This window comes from Astatotilapia calliptera, chromosome 3 (assembly GCF_900246225.1).
Source record: "Astatotilapia calliptera chromosome 3, fAstCal1.2, whole genome shotgun sequence".
NCBI classification, from domain to species: Eukaryota; Metazoa; Chordata; class Actinopteri; order Cichliformes; family Cichlidae; genus Astatotilapia; species Astatotilapia calliptera.
The window spans coordinates 42,192,724-42,207,841 of NC_039304.1; the positions used below are offsets into that span (position 1 = coordinate 42,192,724).

The following is a 15,118-nucleotide window of genomic DNA, read 5'->3' on the forward strand; positions in this document are numbered from 1 at the left end:
TTAACAGTGCAGTACTATGGTTCTTTCCAGTTACCCCGATTCAGGTTAGACTAATTTCTGTATAGATAGGCGGAGGACATATTTATCCTAGCTCAGTACAAACACTGGAAACAGGATAAATTGTTACACTTTGTTAGATTCTAATATTATTTCATGTCATGTTATACCCCGAATTAAAGATTGTGAATTATTATGTAGTTTTAGTTTGCATTATTCTCCTGAATTAGAAAAAGCTGATAACTATTACATTAGTTAAACTGATTTGCATTACATTAAATTGCTGACTTGTTGTGAATGAATGATATTGTTTTATGATGCATTATACTGCTGAGTTATAAGAAATACTGTTCGCAGAAAGTTATTGTCTAATTTGTCTGAGTAGAAGAGAACAGAGTGTGCTGGAGTTTTCTGCCCCATCTCAGCAGGAGCAGATAAACGGGGAGCCAAGGTCGTAGCTTAGGCGCTGTGTGAGAGAAAGCATGTGAATGTTTAGGTTTTATGATAAGGTGGAGACACCAGAGGCTATAAAAGTTTGAGCAATGCTCCACCATTTTGAGATTTTGAGGCTGTCTGCATCAGTGTCCATCTCCCACGCGTGTGACCATTAAAATCATCGTTTGACTCAACCCGACCGGACCAGTGTTGTTATTGTGGGTTTTTCCTCTGGTGTCCATCCCCAATATTTTTGAACCTTAACAGCTTGGGGGCTCGTCCTGTGGTATTGGGGTGGAATTTAAAAGTTTGGACGGTCCGAGGTTGTCGAACGGACAGGCACGAGCCAGTGGTCTGATGTGAGTGGACAAAAGCCGGCTTATCTAAAGGTAAGGCACTACCTGTTGAATTATTTCCAGGTAGTGCCTTACTATTTGAATTATTTCCAAAGTGTGCCAAATTGGATATGACTAAATTAAAGTTTTTTTGGGTTGTATGGAAGCCCCAAACGCAATTTCATTGTTCTTGACAATGACAATAAATAAATAAATACTAAATACTAATACTCACTGAAATTACTGGTAGAGTGTCTGTTTTGATTTTGATGAGAATCACCGTGTGTTATGCAGTTAAAGTTGCTTAAGAGTATTTAATGAAGTTGAAGAAATATGAACGTAATAATGTTGGGTTTGAGTCCCTGGATATTGAGTTAAAGGCTCAGGTAGTTTGGTAGGGAATTGGCTATGTGTTATTATAGAAATTAGGTCAGAAACTGTTCCCAGAAGTAACAGAGACTGTTTAATTGATTACAAAAAAGTTAACTTTCTTCGGTGAGACCCGTTATGATAAATTTGTCAAAATCGGTTAGGTGAAAATTATTATAGGATGGCACCAGAAGTTGCTAAGAAGCGCATAGCCCGGAGGTTACGCTCCCTCCTGGCCGTGGACGCGCGGTTTTGACCTGTCGGCGAACAGGGATAGTTCAGTTTGGCTTAGCTGTGGGGTACAGGACATCTCGAGAATAAGCTAGGAGTTACCGAGTCTCCTCATCGTTTAAAACGGTGTCATGTGCTTGTTTGGACAAAGTTAAATTGAGTTAGGGACTTTAGAATTTAGGCCAGAGACTGTGGAAACAGATACTGGGATAAAAGAGATAAAAACCACTGAACAAAAAAATTCGGTATAAACTGACAACTACAGGGAGATGTCAACTAAAACTAATTCCACAAATTAAGGATTACAGACTTCAGACTTGTGAAGGGACGGTAGTAGAGGTACTGAGCAACAGCCTGTATAGTTCCTCTTGCCTGTTTCTGGAAGCTTCTGACAAAGAAACCAGCCAGTGCTTGTGACCAGTTGGAACTGGATGTGAGGGTGCAGAAAGTGTTGCTGCCTTCTGGAAAGTGTGTCTAACGACCTGATGAAGAAAGTGAAGAAAACATCAAAGACTGAGCAGAAGAAACTGGCAGAGGAAGTTTTTCACAAGTTATCTGTGTACAGGAAACATGATTTAAGCCAAGGTTAGATTTAGTTGTACATAGGCTTGATGTTGCTGTTGAAGCATCTGGCAATAGGAATATGGTTAGGTAGGGAAGCTCTCACTGTAATAAACCTTTAGAATCCTCGCAAAAAAAACTACAAGTTCACTGTTTTAAAAACATCAAAATGCCTCAAGAGTAAGAAGATAATGCTGTGTGGACACTTAAGTGCTCACATTGTACTCTGGGGAGGACAAAGAACAGATGGAAATGGTGAGGTGATTGGGCAGCTTATAGATAAGAAGGAATTAGTCAGTCTGAATGAACAGGGACTCTGGTCACTGTCAGCTTAGGGAAAGAGTCTTTACTGGATTTAAAATCAGGATCAAGAAACACAGCAGGTTTAATATTTAGTATTTACTGTTATATTCCCATAGATCATCGTGATGTTGTTTATTGTGTTGCTCTTTTTTTTCTGCTTGTTTTCTCTTTTTTCTTTCTCAACAGGTGATCCAGGTGATTGATATATGCATTTTTTGTCTGCTTATTTTGTTGGTTTTTGTTTTTTACCCTTTATCCCCGTCCCTCTTCCCCACTGTTTTTCTTTCCCTCTTTCTTTCTCCCCTTTCTTTTCCCCAGTAATTCTGATGGCAAAAGAGCCAAACGGGACGGGCCAAAAAAAAACCCAAAAAGACAGAGCACAGCAGGAATTTAGAGCTGGGAAGTTTACCAGGAAGCAATAGTGGCAATTGATCACAATCCCATTACTTGTAAAATAGGACTTACAGCTGATTAAGAAAGAGTGAGGGGAAAAGAAAGGTGGAAGTTTGATGAGGCTTAGCGGTGAATATTTAAGTCTAACATTAAGCATGGGTTAGATAATGTTAGGATGGAGGAGGACAGAGATGATATCCATGAAAGCTGACTAAGCACAGAATAAATGCAGTTCAGGAACCTGCTCCAATGAGTAGCTAAAGAGTACAGAGGATGATGGTGCCATAGTGAGATCAAGAACGTAACACAGCAGTACTGGACAGAAACAGCTTTCAGGCAGCTTAAAAGAAGCACAATATAAAAAGCTCAGTAGTAGAGAGGAAACCGTTAGGAAAACTAAAAGTACATACTTGCAAGTACTTGCTACAGTACTTTAGGAAGAACTACACCAATTCAGAATGCATGGAGTACAGTTAAGAACATATATGGAGTCGGGAAACAACAACACTATCCAGTATTAGTAGATCAATGAGCTACAGGAAGTAAGCAGCTACAGGAAAAAGCAGAGATCCTGGTTAAAGAATTTTATCAGTAATTGAAGTGATGAAGAGACATGTGAGGAAAAAAATGAAGGAATAAGATTGAAATGTTGAACCAGGAAAATCCTGGAGAAGAGGATTGTTCTAATAATCAGTTTTCAGTGTGTAAATTAAATGCATGAAAATGACTTCCCCTGAGAAGGATCAGGTGTGTTAGAGGATGGATTGAATGCTCTGCTGCTCTTTTACAATAAAATATGGCAGGAAGCTGGAAAGAAGCTCTAATAATTCCAATTGTGAAACCAAGGAAAGACCTCACTAAGGCTACATTTACACTGCAGGTCTTAATGCTCAATTCCGATTTTTTGATCAATTCCGATTTTTTGATCAAATCCGATTTTTTTGTCTGCTTGTTCACACTACAAATAAAATGCGACAGCAAACGTGCTCTAGTGTGAACGCTCAAAGCGGCCCGCATGCCCAAAAGAAGACGTGACACACAACGCGCTCTGTTTAGACCCAGAGCAAACAATATTGTTTGACTGATGGCCCTTAATATAAAGACTTCGGACTTCACGTCTCCCAATTTTTGCTTTAAGTTATTTTGTTATTTATATAATAATGTAGATAGCCTAATAATGATCCTTATTGCTGTTTTAGAGGAGCGGTGCTTCAAAGGATAGTTACAGATTTCTGTCAGAATCTGCAGATTATGCAGTACAAATTAACGTTTCTCCAACGTTGTCTTCCCAGCAGTTTCACCGGATGGCCAGAAAGCGTTCGCGATGTCTTATCGGGCGCTTCTCCGGCGCTGATAATTGGTGTCTGTCTTGTGTCAGTGACGTAAAAGACGGATTTAATGCGACTTGACCATTCAAACAGCAGTCGCTTTCTGAAACATCGGATATGTATCGGATTCAGTACCACATACGAAAGTGACCCAGATCGGATTTGAAAATATCGGATTTGTCCCGTTCACACGGTCATACCATGATCGGATATGGGTCGCATAGGGTCAAAAAAATCGGATTTGATGCGCTTTCGCCTGCAGTGTGAACGTAGCCTAAGACCACAGGTTATAGGCCTGTAACTCTAATTTCTTATCTAGGGAAAGTCATGGAAAGAATGGCAGTGGACAGACTGATGTATGTGACTGAAAGAAGGCACCTGAAAGAAGTGTTTTCACCTTTTCAGGAGGGGGAGGAACACCATGGACCGAGCAGTCTGCTTAGAATCAGAGATAAGGAAAGCTCAGGGGAATAATGGATTAGTGGGGGCAGTTTTTGGATATAGGATGTAGACTACAGACCTTAAGAGTGGAGAAGTCTGTTTTTTAGAGGAGACATGTCAGATACACCTGTGTAGACTTGGACAGGTAAATGCATTAGGAGATAAGGTGTTGCTTTTATTAGCCAGCTTAAATGATGGAAAATGAATGAGTTGTTCCTGGTTAATATTTTGTGTTTGCAAACAGTATCACATACCCAGGCCTAATCTGTACATACATCCAAAATATACTGATTTTATTGGAGGATAATCCACTAACATGTTTTAATGCACAAGTTCATGTGATTTCTGTGCCCGACTACTGCCGGACTTTGTCTGTGGCTTGCTGCTGATAATAAAAAGTTAAATTTAATGCAATTCAATTTTATTTATACAATGCTAAATCACAACAACAGTCACCTCAAGGTACTTTATACTGTAAGGTAGACCATAAAATGATCAGAATCAGGATACTTTATTAATCCCTAACGTAATTATGTGGCTCCAATTGCTCCAAGACAACAATAGTAACAGACTGAGCTAATTAAATAAAAGAATTTATTACAAAACACTTACAAAATATAAGAAATGGCTCTAATATGTAAACATTTTTGACATTTGATAAATAAAGTGGAAACATAAAGTATAACCTGATAACATCTGTGGACAGGTACTGAGAACTTGTGCTGATCAGCTGAGTGGGATTTTTCACTATATCTTCTCACTTTCTTTAGAGCTACAGACAGTACCTAAGATTTGGAAACATGCGATCATTGTTCCTGTTGCTAAGGGCAGTTCTCCTAAGGCACTGAATGATTTTAGGCCTGTGGCTCTGACTTCTTTAGTGATGAAGACATTTGAGAAGATAATTAAGAAGGAGATTTTAATGCAGGTTGAACACCATCTTGACCCCTTCCAGTTTGCTTATAGAGCAGGGAGAGGTGTGGAGGACGCTGCTGTCACACTCCTGCATCTCTTGTATAAGCATCTTGAGGCCCCCCACACCCATGCAAGATTATTATTTGCTGACTTTTCATCTGCATTTAATACAATTCAACCCCTCTTACTTGCTGACAGGCTTTACAATCATTTCAAGCTTGACACTAGTCTGGTCGGCTGGGTGACAGATTTTCTGACTAATAGGTCACAATGTGTGAGGGTGAATCGTGTCTTTTCTGATGTGCTCTCCTCCTCTACTGGATCACCCCAGGGTTGCTGCCTCTCCCCCCTTCTGTTCATTCTGTACACAAATGAGTGTCGCAGCAATTTCACAAACAGACACATCCTGAAGTTTGCTGACGACACAGTAATCGTCAGTCTTCTAGTGGGGGACGAGTCAGGCCATGGACAGGTTGTAGATGATTTTGTGAATTGGTGTGATGAGTCCTTCCTCTCACTTAACGTGTCAAAAACTAAAGACATGATTATTGATTTTACGAAGTCCTCTTATAGCTCATCACCCACTATCATTAAAACTGCTGATATTGGGATCGTTGAGAGTTATAAATATCTAGGTGTGGTACTTGACCATAAACTGTGTTTTGAATCTCATGCTGATGCCACTACTAAAAAAGTTCAACAAAGACTGTTCTTTTTAAGGAAAATGAGATCTTTTAATGTCTCATCTGAGATGTTGTCTTTGTTTTATAGAAGTTTTATCGAATCTGTGATGTCTTTTTGTATCGCTGCCTGGTTTGGTAACCTGACGGTGAAGAATAAGAATCGGTTGGGACTTCTGGTAAAAACCGCTAGCAAAATTTCAGGCCGCTGGCAAGATGGACTTTTGGCCATTTACAATAGAAACGTGCTTAGAAAGGCTCATTCTATTATTAATTGTGTGAACCATCCACTTCACAGTGAGTTTGAGTTGTTGCCTTCCGGCCGCCGTTTTAGAGTACCTCCGAGGAGGACTAAAAGACTCCAGGTCTCTTTTATCCCTACTGCGTCTTGTCTCCTTAATGGCAAATAATTATCCTTGAATTTTCTATCATTATTATTGTTATTATTGTTTTATAGTATTGTTCTGTTGTTCTTATCCTCCTGCTGCTAAACTAATTCCCCCTTGTGGGACAATAAAGAAAAATTGAATTGAATTGAATTGAATAATCTTATGTAAAACATTAGGAGCTATATATAGGCGGTGCAAAATTTTGTTCTGGGTTTCTAGCAGGGGGTTGCAAGTGAAAGTAGACCTAAGTATATTAATGGCTGCTTTCCAATCCTCCTCTGTGTATTGATTATTAAGATCTTCCCATTTTTGAATAACACGACTGTACAGCTACTATGAGCATACAGTAATGAGTAAAAAGTAGAAATAAAATGAGTTTGGTCCTTTATCATTTCTTTTTGTTGCAGACAACTAAACTCCACAGTGGAGATGGTTGTTTTGTTTTTGTTTTTACCTGTCCTGTCTGGCACTGGAACTTGAAGGGACAACAGTATTAGCATTAGCGGTTAATGCTAATTCACATCAAAGTACCATTAGCTGCTAATGGCAGCTTACTTAGCATTAGCTAGTTACACTTTTCTAACACAAGGGAAAAGGGTATTAGTGTTAGCTATTCACATTGTTAAAAAGGAAGGAAAAACAATATTAGCATCAGTGGATAATGTTAATTCATTTCAAATTTGCATTAGCTGCTAACGGCGGCCTACTTAGCATTAGCTGCTGACATTGTTAATAAGCAAGGGAAAACGGTATTAGACGACTAATACTAATTCACCTCAAATTGGCATTAGCCGCTAACAGCAGCCTACTTAGCATTAGCTGCTAAGATTGTTAGAAAGCAAGGGGAAAAGGTGTCTGAAGGTTCTCAGTCATCCAGGTCATCGTAGTCTAAGGAGTTTGGAAAGAAAAGCGTCTGGACTTCTTTAGGTTGCTTGAAAGGGAAGGTATTATCATTAGCTGTGTTTTCACCTTAAATTAGCATTAGCTGCTAATGGCAGCCTACTTAGCATTAGCTGCTCACATTGTTATAAAGAGAGGAAAAAAGGGGGTATAAAGGTCGTGTCCAAATTCATGGGCTGCATCCTCCTGAGGCCGCATTTGTAGACCGATTACGTCACAGCGACGCGCCGAAGGCTGTCCAAATTCGTAGACTCCTCCGAATGCAGCCGACAAATGCGTCCTCCTTTTCCCCGAATTTGAAGGATGGGTCGGGTGTATCCTTCATGGCCTACCATATCCCAGAATTCATAGCGCGGCCCAGCCAAACTCCAGTTTCCAACAATGGCGGCCGCTACTAAGTTTTAAAATTACTCATACTAATCTTTCTGGGTCACAACATAAACTTTTAACATATTTTCAGGCAAGAAAGTAGCTATGTAAACATCAAATATCTGCTCGTTTTATCAAGATATCGCATATTTGCAAAAGTGCTTCGACGTTTTCGGAGACGTCTACCCACCAGCTCGATAGCTAGCCGGGAGCTCGAGGGTTACTGATGCGGCCGAGAACGGCACAACTCCCGGCACATCATTTTCAGATCACCGCGGACTTTCGCTGCTCGGGTTAAACGTAATATATAAGTCACTTAGACAACCTAAAAATGTTATTGTTGGGCTTTTTTCAGTGTTTTGTTTGTTCGTGAGTAAATCGGTTTGGCTGAGATTAAAGTTATTAGATTAGATTAGATAAAATAAAACTTTATTAATCCCCCGGGTGGGTTCCTCCTTGGTTTTTACACAGCTGACTAAACGTGAAACAGAAAACTGATTAAACAGAAGTATGAGACAGTTGAGAATTTACGCCAGTGTCCTGTTATACTTTAGATAGCAAGGATTAGACGGCTGAGTTTATTAAACTCCACCGAGACAGCGGTGACGCTAATCAGAAGGCTAGACCGTCCAATTTCACGGCCGTTTACTTCCGGCCTACCCGATCTTCTGAGGACCCGGCCCACGTAGACCGCGAAGGCCGGGTCCTCAGGAGAATGCAGCCCATGAATTTGGACACGACCAAACATTAGCTGCTAATGCTTATTCACCTCAAATTAGCTTTAGCCACTAATGACAGACTACTTATCGTTAGCTACTCACATTCATATAAAGCAAGGAAAACTGTCTTGTCATTAGTTACTAATGCTAATTCACCTCAAATTAGCAATAGAAGCTAACAACGCTAATCAGAGCTGTTAACCCTGCTAATCAGATGATAATATTCACATGACTCAACTCCTTAACTGTTATTGGTTGTGTCAGACGAGCTGTTCAGTTACCATGGTTGCGTGAGCTCTGCTTTATGTTGTCGGTGTGTACAGTACTGTATAGATGCACAGTAACAACAATGACACCAAAAGGAAAAAAAAACAGCTGGCAGCAAAGGCAGGGAGGTGTCCTTTCCAGCTTAACAGAAGAGGAATATAAAGATAGTGAAGGTGACAGTGTGAATCAGTCATATTTCATTTAATACAGGGTGTACTGACAGATCCAGGATCAGTCCAGTCATCAGCAGTTTGATCCACATATGGATTGAAGTGTATTTGTGAAAATGTTGGACTGTTCCTTTATCAGTGTCTAACAGTATGTGTATGAGAGCCATGTAATGTCCATGTGTGCATGCTGAAAGAGACTGTGCTGGTCTGACCCCCCTTCTCATTTCAGGGTGGAGCCTGCTGGAGTCCGATGGTTGAGACCAGGTCTGAGGAAGTGTAAGTGTGTTTTTATTGGGATTCATTCACATCTCTGATGTGAGGAGTCATCATCAAAGTGTCAATCAATAAACAGATGATGGATCAATAACTGCAGCTGGATTGTGTTTGTTCTCTCCATCAGATTCCTGTCAACTCACAATCGACACAAACACAGTTCACACAAAGCTCAGACTGTTTGACAACAACAGGAAGGTGGCACGTGTGGAGGAGATTCAGTCATATCCTGATCATCCAGACAGATTTGATGTTTATCCTCAGTTTCTGTGTAGAAATGGTCTGACTGGTCGCTGTTACTGGGAAGTCGAGTGGAGAGGAAACATTTATATATCAGTGAGTTACAGACAAATCGGAAGAAAAGGAAACAGTGAAGACTGTTTGTTTGGACACAATGATCAGTCCTGGAGTTTGCACTGCGCTGGTGATGGTCCTCGTTGTGTCTGGCAAAATAAAAGATACACATCCATCTCCTCCTTCTCCTCCTCCTCTGTCTCTAACAGAGTAGCGGTGTATGTGGACTGTCCTGCTGGCACTCTGTCCTTCTACACAGTCTCCTCTGACACTCTGAACCACCTCCACACCGTCAACACCACATTCACTCAAACTCTTTATCCTGGATTTAGGTTCAATCCTGGTTCCTCAGTGACACTGTGCTGAGTTGAGTGTAAAGAGTGTTGTTCTGTTAGAGAAACACTCTGACTGTTGAACAGGTAGTTCAGTCTGTACATGTCTGTCTCTTTCAGTCAGAAACGCATTTTCAGATTCATGGATATAATCAGTTGATGTTTTAAACTGTTCTAAATGATATTATGATGTCAGTAGACTCCGGAGAATACACAGTCCTAGTCTTGTTAGACCTTACCTCAGCCTTTGATACAGTCAACCATCCTGATAAACAGACTGAGAGACCTGGTTGGGATGTCTGGCTCTGTTCTAGACTGGTTTTCATCTTATATATCTGAAAGGAGTTTTAGTGTGTCTGCAAACCAGATCATGTCGGAACCTACAGAGTTGTTGTGTGGAGTTCCTCAGGGCTCTGTGCTGGGACCTATTCTGTTTTTAATATACATTCTTCCTTTAAGTCAGATAATACAGCAGTTTCCTGAAGTATCATCATCTTTTTGCTGACGATATTCAGCTATATTATTCGTTTAAGCCTGCTGAAGCTCATAAGCTCTCCAATCTGATTGACTGTTTAACCAACATTAAACAAAAACATGAAAGGGCTAGCCCGCCTACAGGTTGTTCAAAACTCTGCAGCGAGGCTACTGACCCGCTCGAACAAGGGTGCTCATATGACCCCTGTTTTAAAGTCGCTGCACTGGCTACCAATCAGATTCAGGTTCCATTTTAAAATTCTACTTTTAACTTTTAGAGCATTACAGAGACAGGCACCCCCCTACATTGCTGATCTGATTCATACACACACCTCCACTCGTAACCCGAGGTCAGCAAACCAAAACCTTTTCGTGGTCCCCCACACTCGTTTTAAAACCCGAGGGGACCGATCTTTCCAAGCTGTTGCACCCAGATTGTGGAATGCACTTCCCCTATTTCTACGGGGTTTGGACTCAGTGGAGACCTTCAAAAAGCAGCTAAAGACATTTTTATTTCAAAAAGCTTTTAATTAGACCAGGGTTTTCATGGTGTATTTTATGACTGTATTATGTTTTTACCTTGTAAAGCACTTTGTGACATATGTCTGTGAAAGGTGCTAAATAAATAAAGTTTACTTACTTACTTACTAAATGATTCCTTGTAAACTTCTTCCTCTTCAGTCCTTTAAAGATGTAAACTCCCATTATTCCAGGATCCACATGTTGTTTTTCTGTCTTTTTCCACTCAGCGCTTCACAGTGAATACCAGTATGTTGTGTTTCTCTGAAGCTCAGTTCTCAACCAGCTCCTCTGCATTTTCATCCCATTAAGAAAGAGAAATCAAACATTTGGATTCATTTTAATGAGCTCAGACTTGTTTCCATCATGGCTGAATAAGTGGACATCCAATAGTAGAATAGAATAGAATAGAATTCAACTTTATTGTCATTGCACATGCACAGGTACAGGGCAACGAAATGCAGTTTGCATCCATCCAGAAGTGCTTTAGTGATATAGATATATTACAATATATATTAGCAATAATATAGATATGTGAGTATATTACAGAAATGGGTCTATTATGGTATGTTATAATGTACATGGTATGAAGTATGTTGTGAATATTCTATAACTATAAGTATGTACAGGCTGTAGTGAGTACAAGCTATGTACAGGCTATGAACAGGATATAAATATGAAAAACTATACAGAATATGAAATAAATAACTTTACAGAAATCTGAGATATACAGCTATACAGAAATGGGAACTATGCAAGTTGTAAACAGTTGTAGGATTAAAGATTATCGAATGTACAGAATGATTATTTACACAGAGCTATACAGTAGTGCAGTTAAGATAAGTGAGGGTGTAGATAGTTTCTACAGAGGCTAGATAAAGTGCTAGTGGTTGTGAGTGGTGGTTCAGTCCATGTTATTATTGTGTTTGAGGGTACAGTTGTCCATTGTGGGGGTGTGTATGTTCAGTCCATGAGTTTAACGTGGGTCAGATGTCAGGAGGCAGAGTTCAGGAGTCTGACAGCTGTGGGGAAGAAGCTGTTCCGGTACCTGGTGGTCTTAGTCCGGAGGCTCCTGTGGCGCCTCCCAGAGGGCAGGAGGGTGAAGAGTCCATGTGATGGGTGACTGGGGTCTTTGATGATTTTCCCAGCCCTTTTCAGACACCGCTTCCTGTAGATGTCTTTTATGGCAGGAAGTGGTGCTCCGGCGATGCGCTGGGCAGTTTTCACGACCCTCTGCAACGCCTTCCGGTCAAAGTCAAAGTCAAAGTCAACTTTATTTGTCGATTCTGCCACATGTACAGGACATACAGAGAATAGAAATTGCGTTACTCTCAATCCCTAGATAAATAGCAAATGAACATTTAAATATATTTAAATATAAAAGTGATTAAAAATGCAAGTAAAATAATTAAAAAGTAAAAATTTAAATAAATACAATTTTACATATAACAAGAAAGCTATACAATATACAATATAATGGGTAAGTGACATTGAGTGTAAACCAGGCAGAGTAGTGCAAATAGGCAAATAGTGCAAATGGAGATTTAGTAATGTACGGTAAGAGAAAGTGTAACAACAAAGTCTTATGAGGTAATGGCAGTCCAATGCTCCACAAAGTGACTGGTAACTGGTGCAGGCCAGTGAGTGAGTCAGAGAGTGTGTGTGTTTGTGTGTGTGTGACAGAGTTCAGTGAGACCGTGGAGGAGAGAGGGGAGAGGGGGCAGAATCGGGAGGGAGTTAAGCTTCCTGACAGCCTGATGGATGAAGCTGTCCTTCAGCCTGCTGGTCCTGGCCTGGAGACTCCGCAGTCTCCTCCCCGACGGCAGCAGCTTGAAGAAGCTTTGCATTGGGTGCGTGGGATCAGCCGCTATGCAAAGGGCTTTTTTTTGCTCTGTCCGAGGCAGAGCAGTTCCCGTACCAGACTGTTATACAGTTGGTCAGGATGCTCTCGATGGTGCAGCGATAGAAGTTCACCAGGATGTCTGAGGACAGGTGGTTCTTCCTCAGAGTCCTCAAGAAGAAGAGGCGCTGGTGAGCCTTCTTGACCAGCTTGGAGCAGTTGGTCGTCCAGGTGAGATCCTCGGAGATGTGAACTCCCAGGAACTTGAAGCTGCTCACACGCTCCACAGCCGTCCCCTTAATGTGGATGGGTGGATGTGGGTCAGCATTCCTCCTGTAGTCCACGATGAGCTCCTTGGTCTTCTCGGTGTTAAGCAGCAGGTTGTTTCTGTCGCACCACTCAGCCAGACGATCCACCTCCTCCCTGTAGGCGGCCTCATCGTTGTCACTGATGAGGCCAGTGTATCAAATATTAAAGATATTTAGCATCTCTCATGTTTCTGTTATTCTATAAAAACAGCTGCTTTAAAAACCGATCCAATCAAAGAAACATGAACTTCCATATTGATCAGATCAATACGTACAGCTCTGATGTCACTAACCTCTCCTTGAACTCTTCATTGATGGTGATTTGTGGTCCTCTGCTGGTGAGAAGATGAACTGCATGATGTCAGTTTAATGAGCACAGATGAGATGAAGTGTTTTTAAGTCTGCTTTTTCTAATTCAACAAACACAGCTTTCAAAATAAGACCTCAGTCTGAGTTTTTAAAAAAGCTCTTACCTTGGAAGGAATTGACATTTAATATTCATGTTATCAGCCCATCAATGGGTGTTATTAGCAGTTATCAGCTTCATAGCTGTGGCTGAGATTGGCCCTCCTGCACCTGCTAGCAGGCTCAGTTGGTCATTATCACCAATTGGTGAGCTGGATTGCTGTTGGAGGGACGATGATGAATCCAGATCCAGTACAGACAGACTCCACTTCACACTGAGATGGGCGCATGGCAGCTAATGTTACACCCCTGAAAACGGGGGAAAGAATCACGAGAGTGATTTTGACTTGCGTCTCTCATGCAGTTCTTTATTGCAATCAAAATGAACATAAATGTTTCACATTCTGTATTGCTTAATGTCACATGGTGGAAGGAAAAGCTAAATAATAAACCAAAATGATAAAGTGCTTACTATACATATACCTGAACATGTTTCCTGACAAAATGGTTGACAATAGAAACGTTTCTAGCTCCTGCCGTTAGCTTAATGGACATTATACAGTACCAAACAGAGGCTCAAAACCACCTTGTCTCTTTGCACAAAACGACTGTGATATAATGCTTCTAAAGCTTACAAAACAATGAAGGGTTACCTATTAAATATCTTAACAATGTACAGATTGCCTATATATGAACTTTGAAACACTTTTACCTGAAAACAGTTGTGTCTGAGATTGTATGTGCAGTTTTTGTGTCTGAGCAGAGAGTGAGCTGGATGGTGTGAGTCCCTGATAATTCTCTCTGCTCTTTTTTGGCCGTGTTGTGTGCACAGAAGGGCCATGGAGGCAAGTTTTGTTCCCATAATCCTCTCTGCAGACTTTATGACTCTTTGCAAAGCCTTCCTCTCTGTCTGTGTAGTGTTTCCATACCAGACAGTGATACCTGCGGTGAGGATGCTCTCTATCAGTCCTCTGTATGCCTGGGTGAGAGGGCGCTGATTTCTGGCTTTCCTGAGCAGCCGAATGAAATAAAGCCTTTGCTGGCCTTTTTTCACTGTTGTTGTGGTGTTGAGAGTCCAGCGCAGGTCTGATGAAACCTGCAGTCCCAGGAATCTGTGGCTGTTTGCCTTCTCCACCTCTGTCCCTTTCACGATAAGAGGTTGCAGGGGAGGGAGTTCCTCCTAGAGTCCAGTATTAATTCCTTGGTCTTGCCATGTTGAGGATGAGGTCGCTTTTCACACCATAGACAAGAACATTGTCTACTCCCCCCTTGATGAGCCCCAGGATGGTGGTGTCCTCAGTGTATTGGAGTTTTCCTGGGTGGAGACACAGTCATGGGTGTACAGGGTGAAGAGTTTGGGGCTGAGGCAGCAGCCCTGTGGAGATCCAGTGCTGACGGTGAGCTCAGCAGACACGTGTCCTCCCATTCTCACCACCTGTTGTCTGTCTGTCAAAAAGTCTGGAATCCAGTTATGGGTGGGTGTTGGGATGGTGAGGTATATCAGCTTGCCTGGGCGGATGGTGTTGAAAGCAGAGCTGTAGTCCAGGAAGAGCATCCTGACATATGTTCTGCTGCTTTCCAGGTGTTGCAGAGTGTGGTGCAGGGCTAATGCTGTTGCACCATCCACTGATCAATTGGGGCTGAATGCAAACTGGAAGGGGTCTATAGTTTCAGGGACAATGTGATTTGAGTCCCTCAAAGGAAGAATTCTGTATCTATAAATGGATCATGGACTTTCTGACCAACAGACCCCTATTTGTTAGGTCAGGGCATAACAGCTCTACCACCATCACACTCACACTGGCGCTCCACAGGGCTGTGTGCTGAGTTCGTTCCTCTATGAATGCAGACCTAGGTATTGATTCAACTCC

At 41.4% G+C, this 15,118-nt stretch overlaps 1 protein-coding gene across 1 annotated transcript in view; it reads left to right on the top strand.

The window, feature by feature from the left end:
* The window catches only part of LOC113019584 (NLR family CARD domain-containing protein 3-like), a 116,321-nt gene that overhangs the window by 14,902 nt on the left and 86,301 nt on the right, over positions 1-15,118 (top strand). Inside the window, exons 10-11 of the mRNA XM_026163358.1 lie at positions 9,032-9,078; positions 9,203-9,327. Coding sequence (XP_026019143.1) covers positions 9,032-9,078; positions 9,203-9,327 — 172 coding nt within the window. The remainder of the gene's footprint in view (positions 1-9,031; positions 9,079-9,202; positions 9,328-15,118) is intronic.